General features: G+C 47.7%; 1 protein-coding gene across 1 annotated transcript; it reads left to right on the forward strand.

Annotated features, from left to right (window-relative positions):
- The first annotated feature begins 7,153 nt into the window (after positions 1–7,153).
- On the forward strand, positions 7,154–10,435 carry LOC113015265 (piggyBac transposable element-derived protein 4-like). Its single transcript, XM_026157213.1, has 4 exons — positions 7,154–7,775; positions 8,280–8,771; positions 9,258–9,619; positions 9,734–10,435. Exons 1-4 carry the CDS (start codon positions 7,154–7,156, stop codon positions 10,433–10,435), a joined length of 2,178 nt encoding a protein of 725 aa, XP_026012998.1.
- Positions 10,436–14,681: the final 4,246 nt, after the last annotated feature.

Raw genomic sequence — 14,681 nt, forward strand, 5'->3', positions numbered from 1 at the left:
TGCAAAAAGATAAAAACACAAACACACAATTAGACACTGAGCACTGGATGTGCATGCATGCATGAGCTTTGAAGTTTAAACTTTTTTTTATCATCAACAATTTTTATTTATTTCATTTTAAACTTCAATAACAGAGCTTAAGGATAACTACATAAATAAATAGTTTAAAAAACAAACAAACAAAAACAAAACACAACAACAAAAAAAACAAAACAAAGGGAAGTTATCCTATTCTTTCTTCGCACACCAATTCCCACACCACCACTCTGTCATTACTCCTCTGTTCTTCAAGTTACAGAAAGCCAGCTTGTAAAGGGGGACCAAATACAATCATATTGATGCAATTTGTCTAATAAACCATAAGTCACTTTTTCGTAAGACGCCAACTTAGCCATTGTCTTTAGCCACTCTTCATAGGGAGGGGGGGTTCTTTTTCCGCCAATGTCTTAGCAGGACCCGTTTGGCCGTAGTAAGAGCCAAAATAATCCATCTTTTTGTATAACTGGAAAAATCTACAGGGAGTGCAGAATTATTAGGCAAGTTGTATTTCTGAGGAATAATTTTATTATTGAACAACAACCATGTTCTCAATGAACCCAAAAAACTCATTAATATCAAAGCTGAATGTTTTTGGAAGTAGTTTTTGTTTTTAGTTTGAGCTATTTTAGGGGGATATCTGTGTGTGCAGGTGACTATTACTGTGCATAATTATTAGGCAACTTAACAAAAAACAAATATATACCCATTTCAATTATTTATTTTTACCAGTGAAACCAATATAACATCTCCACATTCACAAATATACATTTCTGACATTCAAAAACAAAACAACAACAAATCAGCGACCAATATAGCCACCTTTCTTTGCAAGGACACTCAAAAGCCTGCCATCCATGGATTCTGTCAGTGTTTTGATCTGTTCACCATCAACATTGCATGCAGCAGCAACCACAGCCTCCCAGACACTGTTCAGAGAGGTGTACTGTTTTCCCTCCTTGTAAATGGCTGTAGCTCAGGTGGCAGAGCAGGTCAGCCACTAATCAGAAGGTCGGTTGTTCGATCCCAGGCTGCATCCTGGCTGCATGACAAATATCCTTGGCAAGATACTAACCCCATGTTTGCCTACTGGTGGTGGTCAGAGGGCCCGGTGGCGCCAGTGTCCGGCAGCCTCGCCTCTGTCAGTGTGCCCCAGGGCAGCTGTGGCTACAATGTAGCTTGCCATCGCCAGTGTGTGAATGGGTGAATGACTGAATGTAGTGTGAAGCGCTTTGGGGTCCTTAGGGACTAGAAAAGCGCTATACAAATGCAGGCCATTTACCATAAATCTCACATTTGATGATGGACCACAGGTTCTCAATGGGGTTCAGATCAGGTGAACAAGGTGGCCATGTCATTAGTTTTTCTTCTTTTATACCCTTTCTTGCCAGCCACGCTGTGGAGTACTTGGACGCGTGTGATGGAGCATTGTCCTGCATGGAAATCATGTTTTTCTTGAAGGATGCAGACTTCTTCCTGTACCACTGCTTGAAGAAGGTGTCTTCCAGAAACTGGCAGTAGGACTGGGAGTTGAGCTTGACTCCATCCTCAACCCGAAAAGGCCCCACAAGCTCATCTTTGATGATACCAGCCCAAACCAGTACTCCACCTCCACCTTGCTGGCATCTGAGTCGGACTGGAGCTCTCTGCCCTTTACCAATCCAGCCACGGGCCCATCCATCCGGCCCATGTTAAGGTTCAAATATTGAGGAAGGAGAGTAAACACAACCATGGTCCAGAAGAGCTTGGTCAGACAATTGATTTTAATGAATACACGCGTGGGAAGACCAGTTCCGTTCGCAGACAGGGCTGATCTCCGACTTAATCAAAGCATAAACAGATTTTTTATACCATCAGGGCTTGAACTTACTGACGCCCCCCTCATCAAGACTCACTCTCATGTCATCAGTCCATAAAACCTTAGAAAAATCAGTCTTGAGATGTTTCTTGGCCCAGTCTTGACGTTTCAGCTTGTGTGTCTTGTTCAGTGGTGGTCGTCTTTCAGCCTTTCTTACCTTGGCCATGTCTCTGAGTATTGCACACTGTTGGGTAGTAAATGAAATAACAAGTGGAATAAACAAGAAAAAAAATAATAAAACTACAAAAAATAAAAGGATGAAAAGTAAAATGAAAACTTTATATTTAAAAATGATGAAAACCTAATATGTAAAATGAAAACTTCAAAAAATACAAGGATGAAAACCTTATATTTTAAAATGATGCAAACCTTAAATTGAAAACTTTATGTAAAATAATGAAAACTTCATATTTAAAATGAAAACTTTATGTTTAAAACTGAGAACTTAAAAAAAAATAGATAAATAAAAGCATGAAAACCTGCATAACCTACTGTTTTAATCAGTGCGTGATCACTTGACAAGTCATTTTTAATCACCACGTCATTTATTAGCAGCTAGTACAAGTTCTCCTCTAACAGAATTGCAACGGGATGTTGTTCTTCTTGAGGCACGGCAACATAAGCAGTCATTGTAGTTGTTATCATCTGTGAAATCATTACTCTTAGGCATGGCAACACACACAACACTAATATGAGCAGTGCTATCATGATGAGACCTAGAAGAAAAAATGGCTTTGCTACAGCAGCCAGCCATGAACCGCTGAACAGCCAGTCAAGCCAGCCTTGTGCTGTAGCTGCTCCAGGTGTGTGGTCAGTGACATATTTTTGCAGAGCGGTCAAATTCTGCAAAGCTTCATAAATGTCTCCTCCAGTTTCGTATCCATCAGGGATAAAAGTGCAACATGTTTCCCCGATCAGCTTGCAAACTCCTCCTTGTGATGCTGTTAGCAGGTCTAGTGTCAGTCTGTTCTGCAGCACCATCGTTCTGATGGCCTGCTGTTCTCCTGCTAAGGCAGTTCCCAGGGTCTTAGTCAAGTTGATGTGTCGTAGCAGAGCATATCGGTTGATTTCCACATGATCCCGCACCTCGGCAACTCCAATGCCGGGGATCAAGCTCTGTAAGAATTTCACTCCACCTCCCCAGATGCGAAACTCTCCCGGCACTCCAGTGTCCACAGTAATGCCGAAAGAATTGGGGGAGGCGATGTCCACTTCACGTCTCTGCCGGCTGCTTGGATGATGTGCAACACTTTGCATGAAGAAAACGTGATCTGATAATTCCACCAGGGCGCACAGACCTCCCCAACCTTCAGGGAGTGACAGATAAGCCTTGTTGCCACATAGGAAGTACCAGTCAGCCAAAACTCTGGTTCCTCTGCTGCTGGGTGCCGTCCGTGCACATCCTGTCTGGTACTGAGTCTTTGTTTGTAGTGGCATTCGGTAGCTGTAGTCGGAGCGACAGTTTAGGCCCATCAGCGTCGTGTTACTGGCACAGGTGGTGTTGATTGAACAGGCCATACACTTCCTCTCGTTCCTTGGTGGGCAGAAAGTGTATATGGACTTACATAGGTGAGTAGGCAGCTCCCCCACTGCCCGTGATCCATTGTTCATCACACATACTGGCAGTTGTGATGCGTTCAGTTTGTTCAGTAGAATTACATCAGGCAGCGGGTCTGAGACTTGGGGCCAGGTCAGTAGGTATGTCTGTACGGAACAGTTCACATTTGTGAGTGATGATGACCTCCAGGTTGCTTTCGCTGGGATGCTGTAGTTGGCTTTGGACCAAAGAGTACCGTAGCCTGGATGTGTTGCCAGGCCCAACAGGCACCAACTGCGATCTTCAGGTATGCTGTCCGGCCACAGGCCAGACGTCTGCGAGGATAGGGGCATATGGGTACATGCATAGCAGTCAGTTTTGTTATTCAAGTGAGCTGTAGTGTTCATAAACTGCCACCAGAAGTTAGTGGCGTAGCCATGGGGAAACTTGGTGTACTTTCCTTTGTCATACAGTGTCTGCCTTTTCTCCACATAGCGTGACTTGTTGTCCCTCACGGAAGCAAAGGTGAGGAGCCCGGCCATGGTCAGGGCCGCTGCAGTTGATAAGAGCCACCACCTCATGACGACGGAACACACCCTCCTGTCGCGAGTAGACCCCCCGGCCAGGAAAGCTGACCCCTCCACCGGGCGAGATCACAACAAGCGGGCAAGCCTGCCGTCAGCTGTGTTTAGATGGCTTCACTGACTCGCCTGCAGTGACTCTGATGGATCCAGGATGGTCGTTCCGCAATTTTGCAAGCGGTCGGTGTAGTGAGGAGGACTTGGTATGGCCCCTCCCACCTGGGTGTGCTCCAGTTTTTCCTTTGGAGCACCTTGATCAGAACCCAGTCACCGGGCTTTAGTCTGCAAGACACTGGAGAAACATCATCAGGTTGTTGATTATGTACAACGATCTCTTTGTTTTCTAACAGCTTAGACATCCATTCTGCTAATGTGTTTTCTCTGATTGCTTTGTCTATTGGTTGACTGGTAATAGGCAGTGGAAACGGCCTGCCATGAATGATTTCAAATGGAGTTAGTTTATGGGAGCCTTGTGTTAAGCGCATCCACATTTTCACTAAACCCAAACATTCAGGCCACGGCCTTCCTGTTTCTGCCATGCATTTCCTGAGCCTTTGTTTTATAGTGCCGTTAGTTCTCTCTACAAGGCCTGCGCTCTGAGGGTGATAAGCACAGTGGTGTTTTATGCTGAAACCGAGTGCTTCAGAGACCTTAGTGATGACATCATTTACAAAATGAGTGCCGTTGTCTGACCGTATCAAAGCTGGGATGCCATATGTGGGTATGAAGTGATTGCACAGGCACTTTGCTACTGAAATTGCATCTGCCTTTTTCACTGGATAGATTTCCGGCCACTTTGAGAACACGTCTATAACCACTAGGGCGTATTTTGACCCTTGACATTCGCTTAGTTCAATAAAATCCATATGAATTGTGTGAAAAGGATGAGGCGGAGTTGGAAAACGGCCTCTTTGTGGTCGCAGGTTACCCTGAGCATTATATTTTTGACACGTCATGCATGTTCTGACAAATTGTTTTGCTGAGGTTTCAAAATTTACAGTGTAGAATTTACAGTGTAGAAATGAGAGTATTGTGTAGAATTTACAGTGTAGAAATGAGAGTTGACAATACTGGTCAGTCCCCCCGTTGACAAATGCGTACAGCCATGAGTCACTAATGCCGCCATTTTGTGGAGGAATTTTGGCAACACTGGCTTGCCATAAAACATCATTAAGTCGTTTGTCAGAACTGCACCGTGTTTTAGCCATTTTGCCTGCTCTGCTGTGCTTGCTGCTTTTTGTTCATTTTTCAACACATCCAGTGGAATCTGATGTGTGTTTACTGCCATCAATGTGATGTTTGCCTGTTGTGCCGCCTATTTTGCTGCTCTGTCAGCAAAATTGTTGCCTGTAGTAATGAAAGAGTCAGTAGGCGTTGTAAGAGGTTGGCATGCTGGTTTGCCAGTTGGTGTAATCATTCCTCTGGTTTTCCAGATTTTTTGCAAAATGATGCACAGCAGAGAAAACATACTGGCTGTCTATATAAATGGTTATTTGTTTATCTTTGTGTATTTCACATGCGCAACAATCTCGTGTGAAGTGACCTTCCTCTCCACGGTTCTAGCAGGCGTTGTCTCTATGTTATCTGCTGTTTCTGCGTGGCTGTCTGCGGCCTTGGTGTTTGTGACTTTGCTCGCCTCTCTGTTCCTGATAGCCACCTGCGAATTAGTGTTTTAGTCTGTTGTCAACAGTCAGCCTTATTTTTAAGTTACAGAATGCTTCTCCCTTTTTTTGTTTTTTTGTTTTTTTTGTTTGGGAGAATAGATGCAACTCTACATTTTCACTTAAGGCAGTTTTAGATAATTTCTAGTTCTTCAAACAATGCATGGATCTCACACATTTCAAACTTTCAAGTTAGGGTTGTTTCCCATTTATACAAATATATATATTTAACTTTGCATTGCTCACAGCTCATAGCTCTAAACCTAGGCATTTTTCAATCATATGCCTAATCACTATGTGTCACTGTGATTCTCAAGTATGGTCACAAGTTCGTTTAAATTCGTTTCCAAAACCAACAAAATAATCAAACAAAAACAAAAAACAAACGTGTCAGGACACAAAAGAAAAAGGAAAAAAATGCTGCCACCCGAACAAGGCAGAAGTCTGCATATGTTGGCTTTTAATAGCATGCAGCTTGTAACATACTAGACTAATGTGCCTGTGTTAATTCAGCTCCATATTATTGTGTGAAGTTGCACTGGGTTGGGAGTGGTTGTGTGTGTGTCACATTTGTGGTGAGCCAATGGCTGGAATGAGGTTGGACTAATTAGAGGCAGGTGTACTTGATTGCACTGATACACTGGTCTACTTATAGCCCACACTACAACCACTGCTGTTTTGTTTTGTCTCTCTGTGCAGGTATGTAATGTGATGAAATCAGATATGATTGGGATGGATTGGTTTTGCGCTATGAATTTTATATTAAGTGTGTCGTTTTGTCTCTCTGTGCAGTCCAGGGCCTATTATATGCCACAGCCTAAAGGCAGCTGGGTTGCAGAGGCTTGAGTGACCACTGACTATATGCTTGCAGGGTGGTGGGTCTCCAAGTACAACTTCTAACCCTGTTAACCCTGATGCACCCGCCAGGGGGAGAGCGGCGGGGTCGGGGGATACGGGTCCCCCGCGGAGGGAGGGAGGAGGTTGGGGTCGCGAGATCCCCCCCGATGGGATGGGGATGGGATGGGATGGCGGGCTCGGGGGATACGGGTCCCCCGCGGAGGGAGGGAGGAGGTTGGGGTCGCGAGATCCCCCCCGATGGGATGGGGATGGGATGGGATGGCGGGGTCGGGGGATACGGGTCCCCCGCGGAGGGAGGGAGGAGGTTGGGGTCGCGAGATCCCCCCCGAGAGGATGGGATGGGGATGGGATGGGATGGGATGGGAGGGCGGGCTCGGGGGGGGTGCGGGTCCCCCGCCGAGGGAGGGAGGGAGGGAGGAGGTTGGGGTCGCGAGATCCCCCACCCCCCCGAGGGGATGGGATAGGGATGGGATGGGATTGGAGAGAGAGAGAGAGAGAGAGAGAGAGAGAGAGAGAGAGAGAGAGAGAGAGAGAGAGAGAGAGATATAAAGTCTTGTAAAAAGGTGGTTGAGAAACACCCCGGCGAAAGCAGAAGAAGACGAAGAAGAAGAAGAAGAAGATAATGTCACGCACTAGACCGTGGGAGCCAAAGAGCACTAAGGTCGGTACAGGCGGATCGCAATCGCCAGCGGTGTCCTCCTCCTCCTCCTCCTCCTCCTCCCGCTCACCATCACCGTCGCCATCGCCATCGCATTTGGCGTACGCTGCGTGGTCGGCTCCGGTGGCTCCGTTGTTGCGACCGGCCACGTTTCGCTATCGAGGGCTAGGGGTCGAGGAAGACCAAGAGCAGCGGCAGCAGCAGCAGCAGCAGCAGCTACAGGAGAACTTGGAGGAGGACGAGAGCAAGGAAGAGGAGCAAGAGGCCGAGGGGGACGACAACGACGACCCGACGGCCCGAACGCTCGCAGACGAGGAGGAGGAGGAGAGCCACTCGGAGGATCAGGAGGACGAAAACGATGGGGTGGGTAGTTGCGAGGAAGACGATCGCGGTTACGAAATGGCGTCGCAACTCTGCCAGGACGGCGGCTCGCAAGGCGAGTCGAACCGCCGAGAGGGAGAGGAAGAAGAAGCAGGCGCCGACCCACCGGGGCGGGGGACTCGGGAGATTTGGCAAGAGGACGACGCCGGCCGCGCTGCAGGTGGCGTTCATGATCCTGGGCGCGATCGCGGCCGCGGCGCTGTCGGTGAAACTCGCGACGCTGATGTAGCCGACGATTACGACTACGACGATGACGAAGAAGACAAAGACTATGAAGAAGAAGAAGAAGAGGAAGAAGAAGAAGAAGAAGAAGACGTCCTCGCCGATGATGATGATGATGAAGAAGAAGAAAAAGAAGAAGACAAAGACTATGAAGAAGAAGAAGAAGACATCCTCGCCAATGATGATGAAGAAGAAGACAAAGACAATGAAGAAGAAGAAGAAGAAGAAAAAGAAGACATCCTCGCCAATGATGATGAAGAAGAAGAAGAAGAAAAAGAAGAAGAAGAAGAAGACAAAGACAAAGACTATGAAGAAGAAAAAGAAGACATCCTCGCCAATGATGATGAAGAAGAAGAAGAAGACGTCCTCGCTGATGATTATAACGATGACGATGAAGAAGACAAAGACTATGAAGAAGAAGAAGAAGAAGAAGAAGAAGAATTAGAATTAGAAGAAGAAGACGACGACCTCGACCCGCCGGGACGAGGCCCCACCGAAGAGGCCGTGGCGGCGGCGCGAGACGAGGCCTCCGCGTTCATGGCCTACTTCCCGCCGGAGATAGAGGACTCGGTGATCGCCATGACCAACCTGGAAGCGGGCAGGCGCAGGCCCGCCATCGACGGATGGAAGCCCATGGGCCGCGTCGAGTTCCGAGCCTACCTGGGGCTGCTCGTGCTCGCCGGCGTGTACAGGTCCCGGGGAGAGGCCTGCGAGAGCCTGTGGGACGCCGAGAGCGGCAGGTCCGTGTTCAGAGCCACGATGCCGCTCAAGACCTTTCGAGCCTACTCGAGCGCGCTGCGCTTCGACGACAGGGAGACCAGAAGGGCCGGGCGAGGCGAAGGCGAGGGCGAGGGCGATAGCTGCTACGACAAACTGGCCCCCATCAGAGCCGTGTGGGACGAGTGGTGCGCGAGGTTGCCCGCCATGTACCGCCCGGGACCGGAGGTCACCGTCGACGAGAGACTGGTGCCGTTCAGAGGTACGTACGTACGTACTATGTGGTGTGTGTGTGTGTGTGTGTGTGTGTGTGTGTGTGTGTGTGTGTGTGTGACTGGGGGAAGAGAGGAGGAATAGGAGCGGGAATGACGAAAACGGGCTAGCTCGCTGCTCTGTTGCATACTCGTGTTGGGTTCCGCGTTTGTGCTGCTTTCGCATGACTCTTTATGTCTATGAAGCTATGAAGTCTATGACTCTTTATGTCTTTATGTCTATGAAGCTATGAAGTCTATGACTCTTTATGTCTTTGTATCATCTATGAAGCGCCTTGAGGCGACTTTTGTTGTGATTTGGCGCTATATAAATAAAATTGAATTGAATTGAATGTCTTCTCCTTGCGTTTCTGCCCCAATCTCCCCCCACACTTTCCCACCTCTCTCTCTCTCTCTCTCTCTCTCTCTCTCTCTCTCTCTCTCTCTCTCTCTCTCTCTCTCTCTCTCATCTCTCTCTCTCTCCATCCATCCATCAGGACGGTGTCCGTTCAGACAGTACATGCCCAGCAAGCCGGCCAGGTACGGGATCAAGATATGGGTGGCGTGCGACGCGCGTTCCAGCTACGCGTGGAAGATGCAAGTCTACACCGGCAAGCCCGACAAGCGCGGCCCTCCCGAAAAGCACCTGGCCACTCGAGTGGTCGTGGACCTCACCGAGGGACTGACTCCGGGACGCAACGTCACGTGCGACAACTTTTTCACCTCGCGCGAGCTCGCCGATAGGCTCTATCGCGAGAGAGGCCACACCGTGCTGGGCACTCTGCGGTCGAACAGACCCGAGATCCCCAGAGAGCTGCGCTGCGTCAAGGGCAGGGCCGTGGGCTCCGTCGAATCCGTGGTACTCGGCGGCTCCGCGGGACGAGGGGGAGGAAGAGGAGGACGAGAAGGAGGAGGAGGAGGAGGAGGAGGAGGAGGGCCCGACACGATCATCCTCTCCTACGTGGCCAAGAAGAACAAGAACGTGCTGCTCCTCACCACAGCTCCTCGTTATTACCACCATCGCTCCGGCCCCGAGCCCCGGCCTAGCCGCCGCATCAGCAACAGCAGCAGCAACAGCAGCGGCGGCAGCAGCAACAGAAGCGGCGCGAAACCGCCCTTGGTGCTGCATTACAACCGCACCAAGGGAGGAGTGGACAACCTGGACAAGGTCGTGAGCACGTACAGCTGCAGGAGAAAGACCCGCAGGTGGCCCGTGGCCCTTTTCCACAACATGGTCGACGTGGCGGCCTACAACGCGTTCGTGCTGTGGAGGGAAATTCACCCCGACTGGATGCCGGGCAAGCTCAACAGACGACGGCTCTTCCTCGAGCGACTGGGCAAAGCGCTCGCGCGCCCCATGCTCGAAGCCAGGGCGGCTTTAGCGCGAGGACCGGGAGGAGGAGGAGGAGGAGGAGGAGGAGGCAGAGTCGCGGCCCGAGGCGCTACCGCCGAGGCAGCCTCTAACAACAACGCTACGCCACGCGACTCCTCTCCGGTCAAGAGGCGCAGGTGCCGCGTGTGTCCCAGGAGCAAAGACGTCAAGACCAAGATCCTGTGCCGCGAGTGCCGAGCGCACGTGTGTACAAACTGCGCCGTCACGTACTGTCCCAACTGCGCCGCTTCTTCTTCTTCTTCTTCCCGCGACGCCGCTCCCCGGACGCCACCGACGCCGTGATAACACAAGCGCCCCAACGGTGGTCCCCTAGCGACCCCACCCCACCTTATCATCATCATCATCATCATCATCATCATCATCATCATCATCATCACACAATATATGCCCCCGGGGGGTCCTAGTGACCCCAAACTCATCATCATCATCATCATCATCATCACATATGCCCCCCCGGGGGGGTCCTAGTGACCCCAAACCTATCATCATCATCATCATCATCATCATCACATATGCCCCCCGGGGGGGTCCTAGTGACCCCAAACCTATCATCATCATCATCATCATCATCATCATCACATATGCCCCCCCGGGGGGTCCTAGTGACCCCAAACCTATCATCATCATCATCATCATCATCATCACATATGCCCCCCGGGGGGGTCCTAGTGACCCCAAACCTATCATCATCATCATCATCATCATCATCATCACATATGCCCGAGGGGGTCCTAGCGACCCCCACGCTAATCATCATAAAACACACATATCCCCCCCCCCAGGGGGTTACCAAGACCCCCCATCGCCACCACCACCATCATCAGGATCATCATCATCATCATCATCATCACACACACACACACACACACACACACACACTCATCATCATCATCATCATCACACACACACACACACACACACACACACACACTCATCATCATCAACACACACACACCTCGGGGGGTCACCACGACCCACGCCCCGAGAACAGGCGGGCGCACAAGGGTTAAGCGGAAACAAGCGCCTCGACGCCAAAGCTTTCCTCACGCTGTAAAAAAATATACAGCCACAGGGGGGCGTTTTAAAAACGCACCCCCCTGTCGCGGGCGGCCCTAATGGCATTACCCGGGCGGCCCTAATGGCATTACCCCAGGCAGAGATCCTCCTAGTTGAAATACCTGCGTTTTCACGCAGGCTCTATGGCGCGCGACCAGCAGAGGCCGCCTGGTACGCCGCATGGGAATAGCATTGTAGGTCGGAGAGAGAGAGAGAGAGAGAGAGAGAGAGAGAGAGAGAGAGAGAGAGAGAGAGAGAGAGAGAGAGAAATGCCTTGTTTGAGAAAAAAGTTGAGATAACTCACCTACAAATGCGCAAGGTTAAAGCAGTGAAACTTAACATACACCTGTTGTTAAATGATAAAGTTTATCCACTACTAACAAATAAACTTTCTGTTTCTTGTTCACGTTTAGACAATAAAGATGAGCTGAAGCTCAGCCACCGACTAAGCTTTTTTCATTTAAAGCCAAAATGCTCTGTATGGACATTAGACAGCTCATGTACAATTTGAAAGCCTCAGCCTTTTTACGCTTTCCTATTCCTAACTTTTCTACATCACTTTATTTTGGAAAAGCAGATGGCTGCCCTCCCTCGGCCTGGTTTTTGCTGGTGGAGGTTTCTTCCTGTTTAAAAAGGTTTCTTTCTTCCCACTGTCAATACCCACTGTTGCCAGGTATTCACTCATACAGGTGTTTGCTTGATTGTTGAGGGTTTGTCTTTATAGGGCTTTTACCTTACCATATAAAGCACCTTGAGGCAACTGTTGTGATTTGGTGCTATGTTGTCAGAATTGAATTTAAGTGAAAACTATTCGGTTCCAGACTTGAGTTATTGTTTAACAAAGTCAGAGTGCTGTCATTAACCTCTCTGTCTCCTCTCATTTAAATAAAAAATACAGAGGCCAAACTGTTGATACCAAACATACTAACTAATTGAAGAAGTCGTCTTTAAATTCCCTGAGAATACTAGACACTCCACACTCTAGGTCCACCCCTTCCACCAGTAGGCCTTTCGCCTCTTCACACAGTCAAACACTGGCTTTCAGACACATATACAAGAAAGAGGCAGGCGGAGAATGCTGCTACTTGTATTCTTTTTGAGCCATGTTGAAGATTTTCGTGACAAAAGTGGTAAAGTTGGCACCAGTTAAACAGCTGCCGTCCAAGGTAAATTTGATTCCGCCAACAGAAAGGCACAGAGTGTTTGTTTTCACCGAAGCACCTTGGCATGCAGCTGTCTGTTATTGAAATGTGCGTCTTTGTGACACAGAAACCTTGCACGTGCTTTGGTTTCACTACTCATTTTCATGCAGAACTGCATGCGTGTGATTTGCGGGAATATAATAAGTGTAGTTATCGGTCAGGAATGAAATAAGGGTAATCCTCTTCAACAAAAGGATCTACTTGAAGTCATCCTCTAACAACAGGGCCTCTCAGTCCCTGTCGACCCCTTTCCTTTAGTGTAACCTGGATACCAGACTGCTGTTTGTCTAACACTGCTCCTTTCCCATCAGGTCCTTACAGTTCCCTTCTGCATAGCAGTAGCCTGGCCTTCTTCAGGTTTATAGTACCTGTGTGCAAATCTGGAATACCTGACCACAAAGTTTCTGGTCATTCTTTATTCTTGAATTCAGATTTGCAGATACTGACCTGATTTTAGCAATAGAAAACTTACAAAAACACAAATTCTTCAAAAATAAAAATGTGCAAATTTGTGGGAGAAAATAACACAAAAATAATACAACTGAATACAACTTGTAGCTGGTACTAGTCGTGTTGAAGATGCAATGACTATTGTTCCTTATGTGTCTGTGGTTCAACGTGTATGTTATTCCGACACCTTTCTTTATGTGTGAAAGGGAGTTACTGATGGTTACTAAGTACTCATCAGCAGTTAAAATCCAGGATGAAAACTATGTGAGCATGCGCAATGATGAAAGAATAACAATGAGATGAGATTTACCTGTTGCTTTAGGTGGACCTGGACAGAGGCTATAGCCAATTCAACCATGACTATAACTGATGACAATATTTCTTGTTCGGCTCTTGAGACCAAGCTAAAGATCTATTCTACAGCCTACAGCAAGAGGGATGTATGATGGTGAATTTGGGTCCTGTTGACTGTTGGGATTCCCTGGAGAGCCTGATTGGTGCTCTGTTGTCTGTCAAAGAATAATCAAATCAAATCAAATCAAATCACTTTTATTGTCACATCACATGTGCAGGCACACTGGCACAGCACATGCGAGTGAAATTCTTGTGTGCGAGCCCCACAAGCAACAGAGATGTGCAAACACAACAACACAAACGAGCAAAATACAAGAATGGCCAACCTGAAACTAATAAATATACAGTGGGGCAAAAAAGTATTTAGTCAGCCACCGATTGTGCAAGTTCCCCCACTTAAAATGATGACAGAGGTCAGTAATTTGCACCAGAGGTACACTTCAACTGTGAGAGACAGAATGTGAAAAAAAAAATCCATGAATCCACATGGTAGGATTTGTAAAGAATTTATTCGTAAATTAGGGTGGAAAATAAGTATTTGGTCACCTCAAACAAGGAAAATCTCTGGCTCTCACAGACCTGTAACGTCTTCTGTAAGACGCTTTTCTGTCCCCCACTCGTTACCTGTATGAATGGCACCTGTTTGAACTCATCATCTGTATAAAAGACACCTGTCCACAGCCTCAAACAGTCAGACTCCAAACTCCGCCATGGCCAAGACCAAAGAGCTTGCTCGCGAGAAGATCTGCATGGAGGAATGGGCCAAAATACCAGCTACTGTGTGTGCAAACCTGGTAAAGACCTATAGTAAACGTTTGACCTCTGTTATTGCCAACAAAGGTTATGTTACAAAGTATTGAGTTGTATTTTTGGTATTGACCAAATACTTATTTTCCACCCAGATTTACGAATAAATTCTTTACAAAGCCTACCATGTGGATTCATGGATTTTTTTTTCACATTCTGTCTCTCACAGTTGAAGTGTACCTCTGGTGCAAATTACTGACCTCTGTCATCATTTTAAGTGGGGGCACAATCGGTGGCTGACTAAATACTTTTTTGCCCCACTGTATGTACAATATATAATAGTGTATGCATTTCTGGATGTGTATACTAAATATTTTCCTGTGTGTGTGTGTATACACATTTTTACAAATTAAATAGTAAAAAATAGATAAATAAAAATAATAAAAAATAATAATAATAATAATAAAATATATAGAATATACAGAGTTGAATATGTGCAAAACAAGTGGCATTTATATACAGTGTGGAGTGCATAATGTTGAAGTTCCAGTAGTGAAGCTGAGGTGTCTATGACGTGTTCAGCAGTCTGATGGCCTGATGGAAGAAGCTGTCTCTCAGTCTGCTGGTACGGGACCGGATGCTGCAGAACCTCCTTCCTGATGGAAGCAGTCTGAACAGTTTATGGCTGGGGTAACTGGAGTCCTTGATGATCCTCCCCG

The sequence above is a fragment of the Astatotilapia calliptera genome, chromosome 22 (genome assembly GCF_900246225.1).
Source record: "Astatotilapia calliptera chromosome 22, fAstCal1.2, whole genome shotgun sequence".
Taxonomy (NCBI): Eukaryota; Metazoa; Chordata; class Actinopteri; order Cichliformes; family Cichlidae; genus Astatotilapia; species Astatotilapia calliptera.

Excerpts from the sequence above, each read along its gene's own strand:
- LOC113015265 (XM_026157213.1), top strand. The coding sequence starts at position 7,154 with ATGTCACGCACTAGACCGTGGGAGCCAAAGAGCACTAAGGTCGGTACA. Across the intron at positions 8,772-9,257 it reads GAGACTGGTGCCGTTCAGAG|GACGGTGTCCGTTCAGACAG; the intron begins GTACGTACGTAC and ends TCCATCCATCAG. Across the intron at positions 9,620-9,733 it reads TGGGCTCCGTCGAATCCGTG|AACAAGAACGTGCTGCTCCT; the intron begins GTACTCGGCGGC and ends GTGGCCAAGAAG.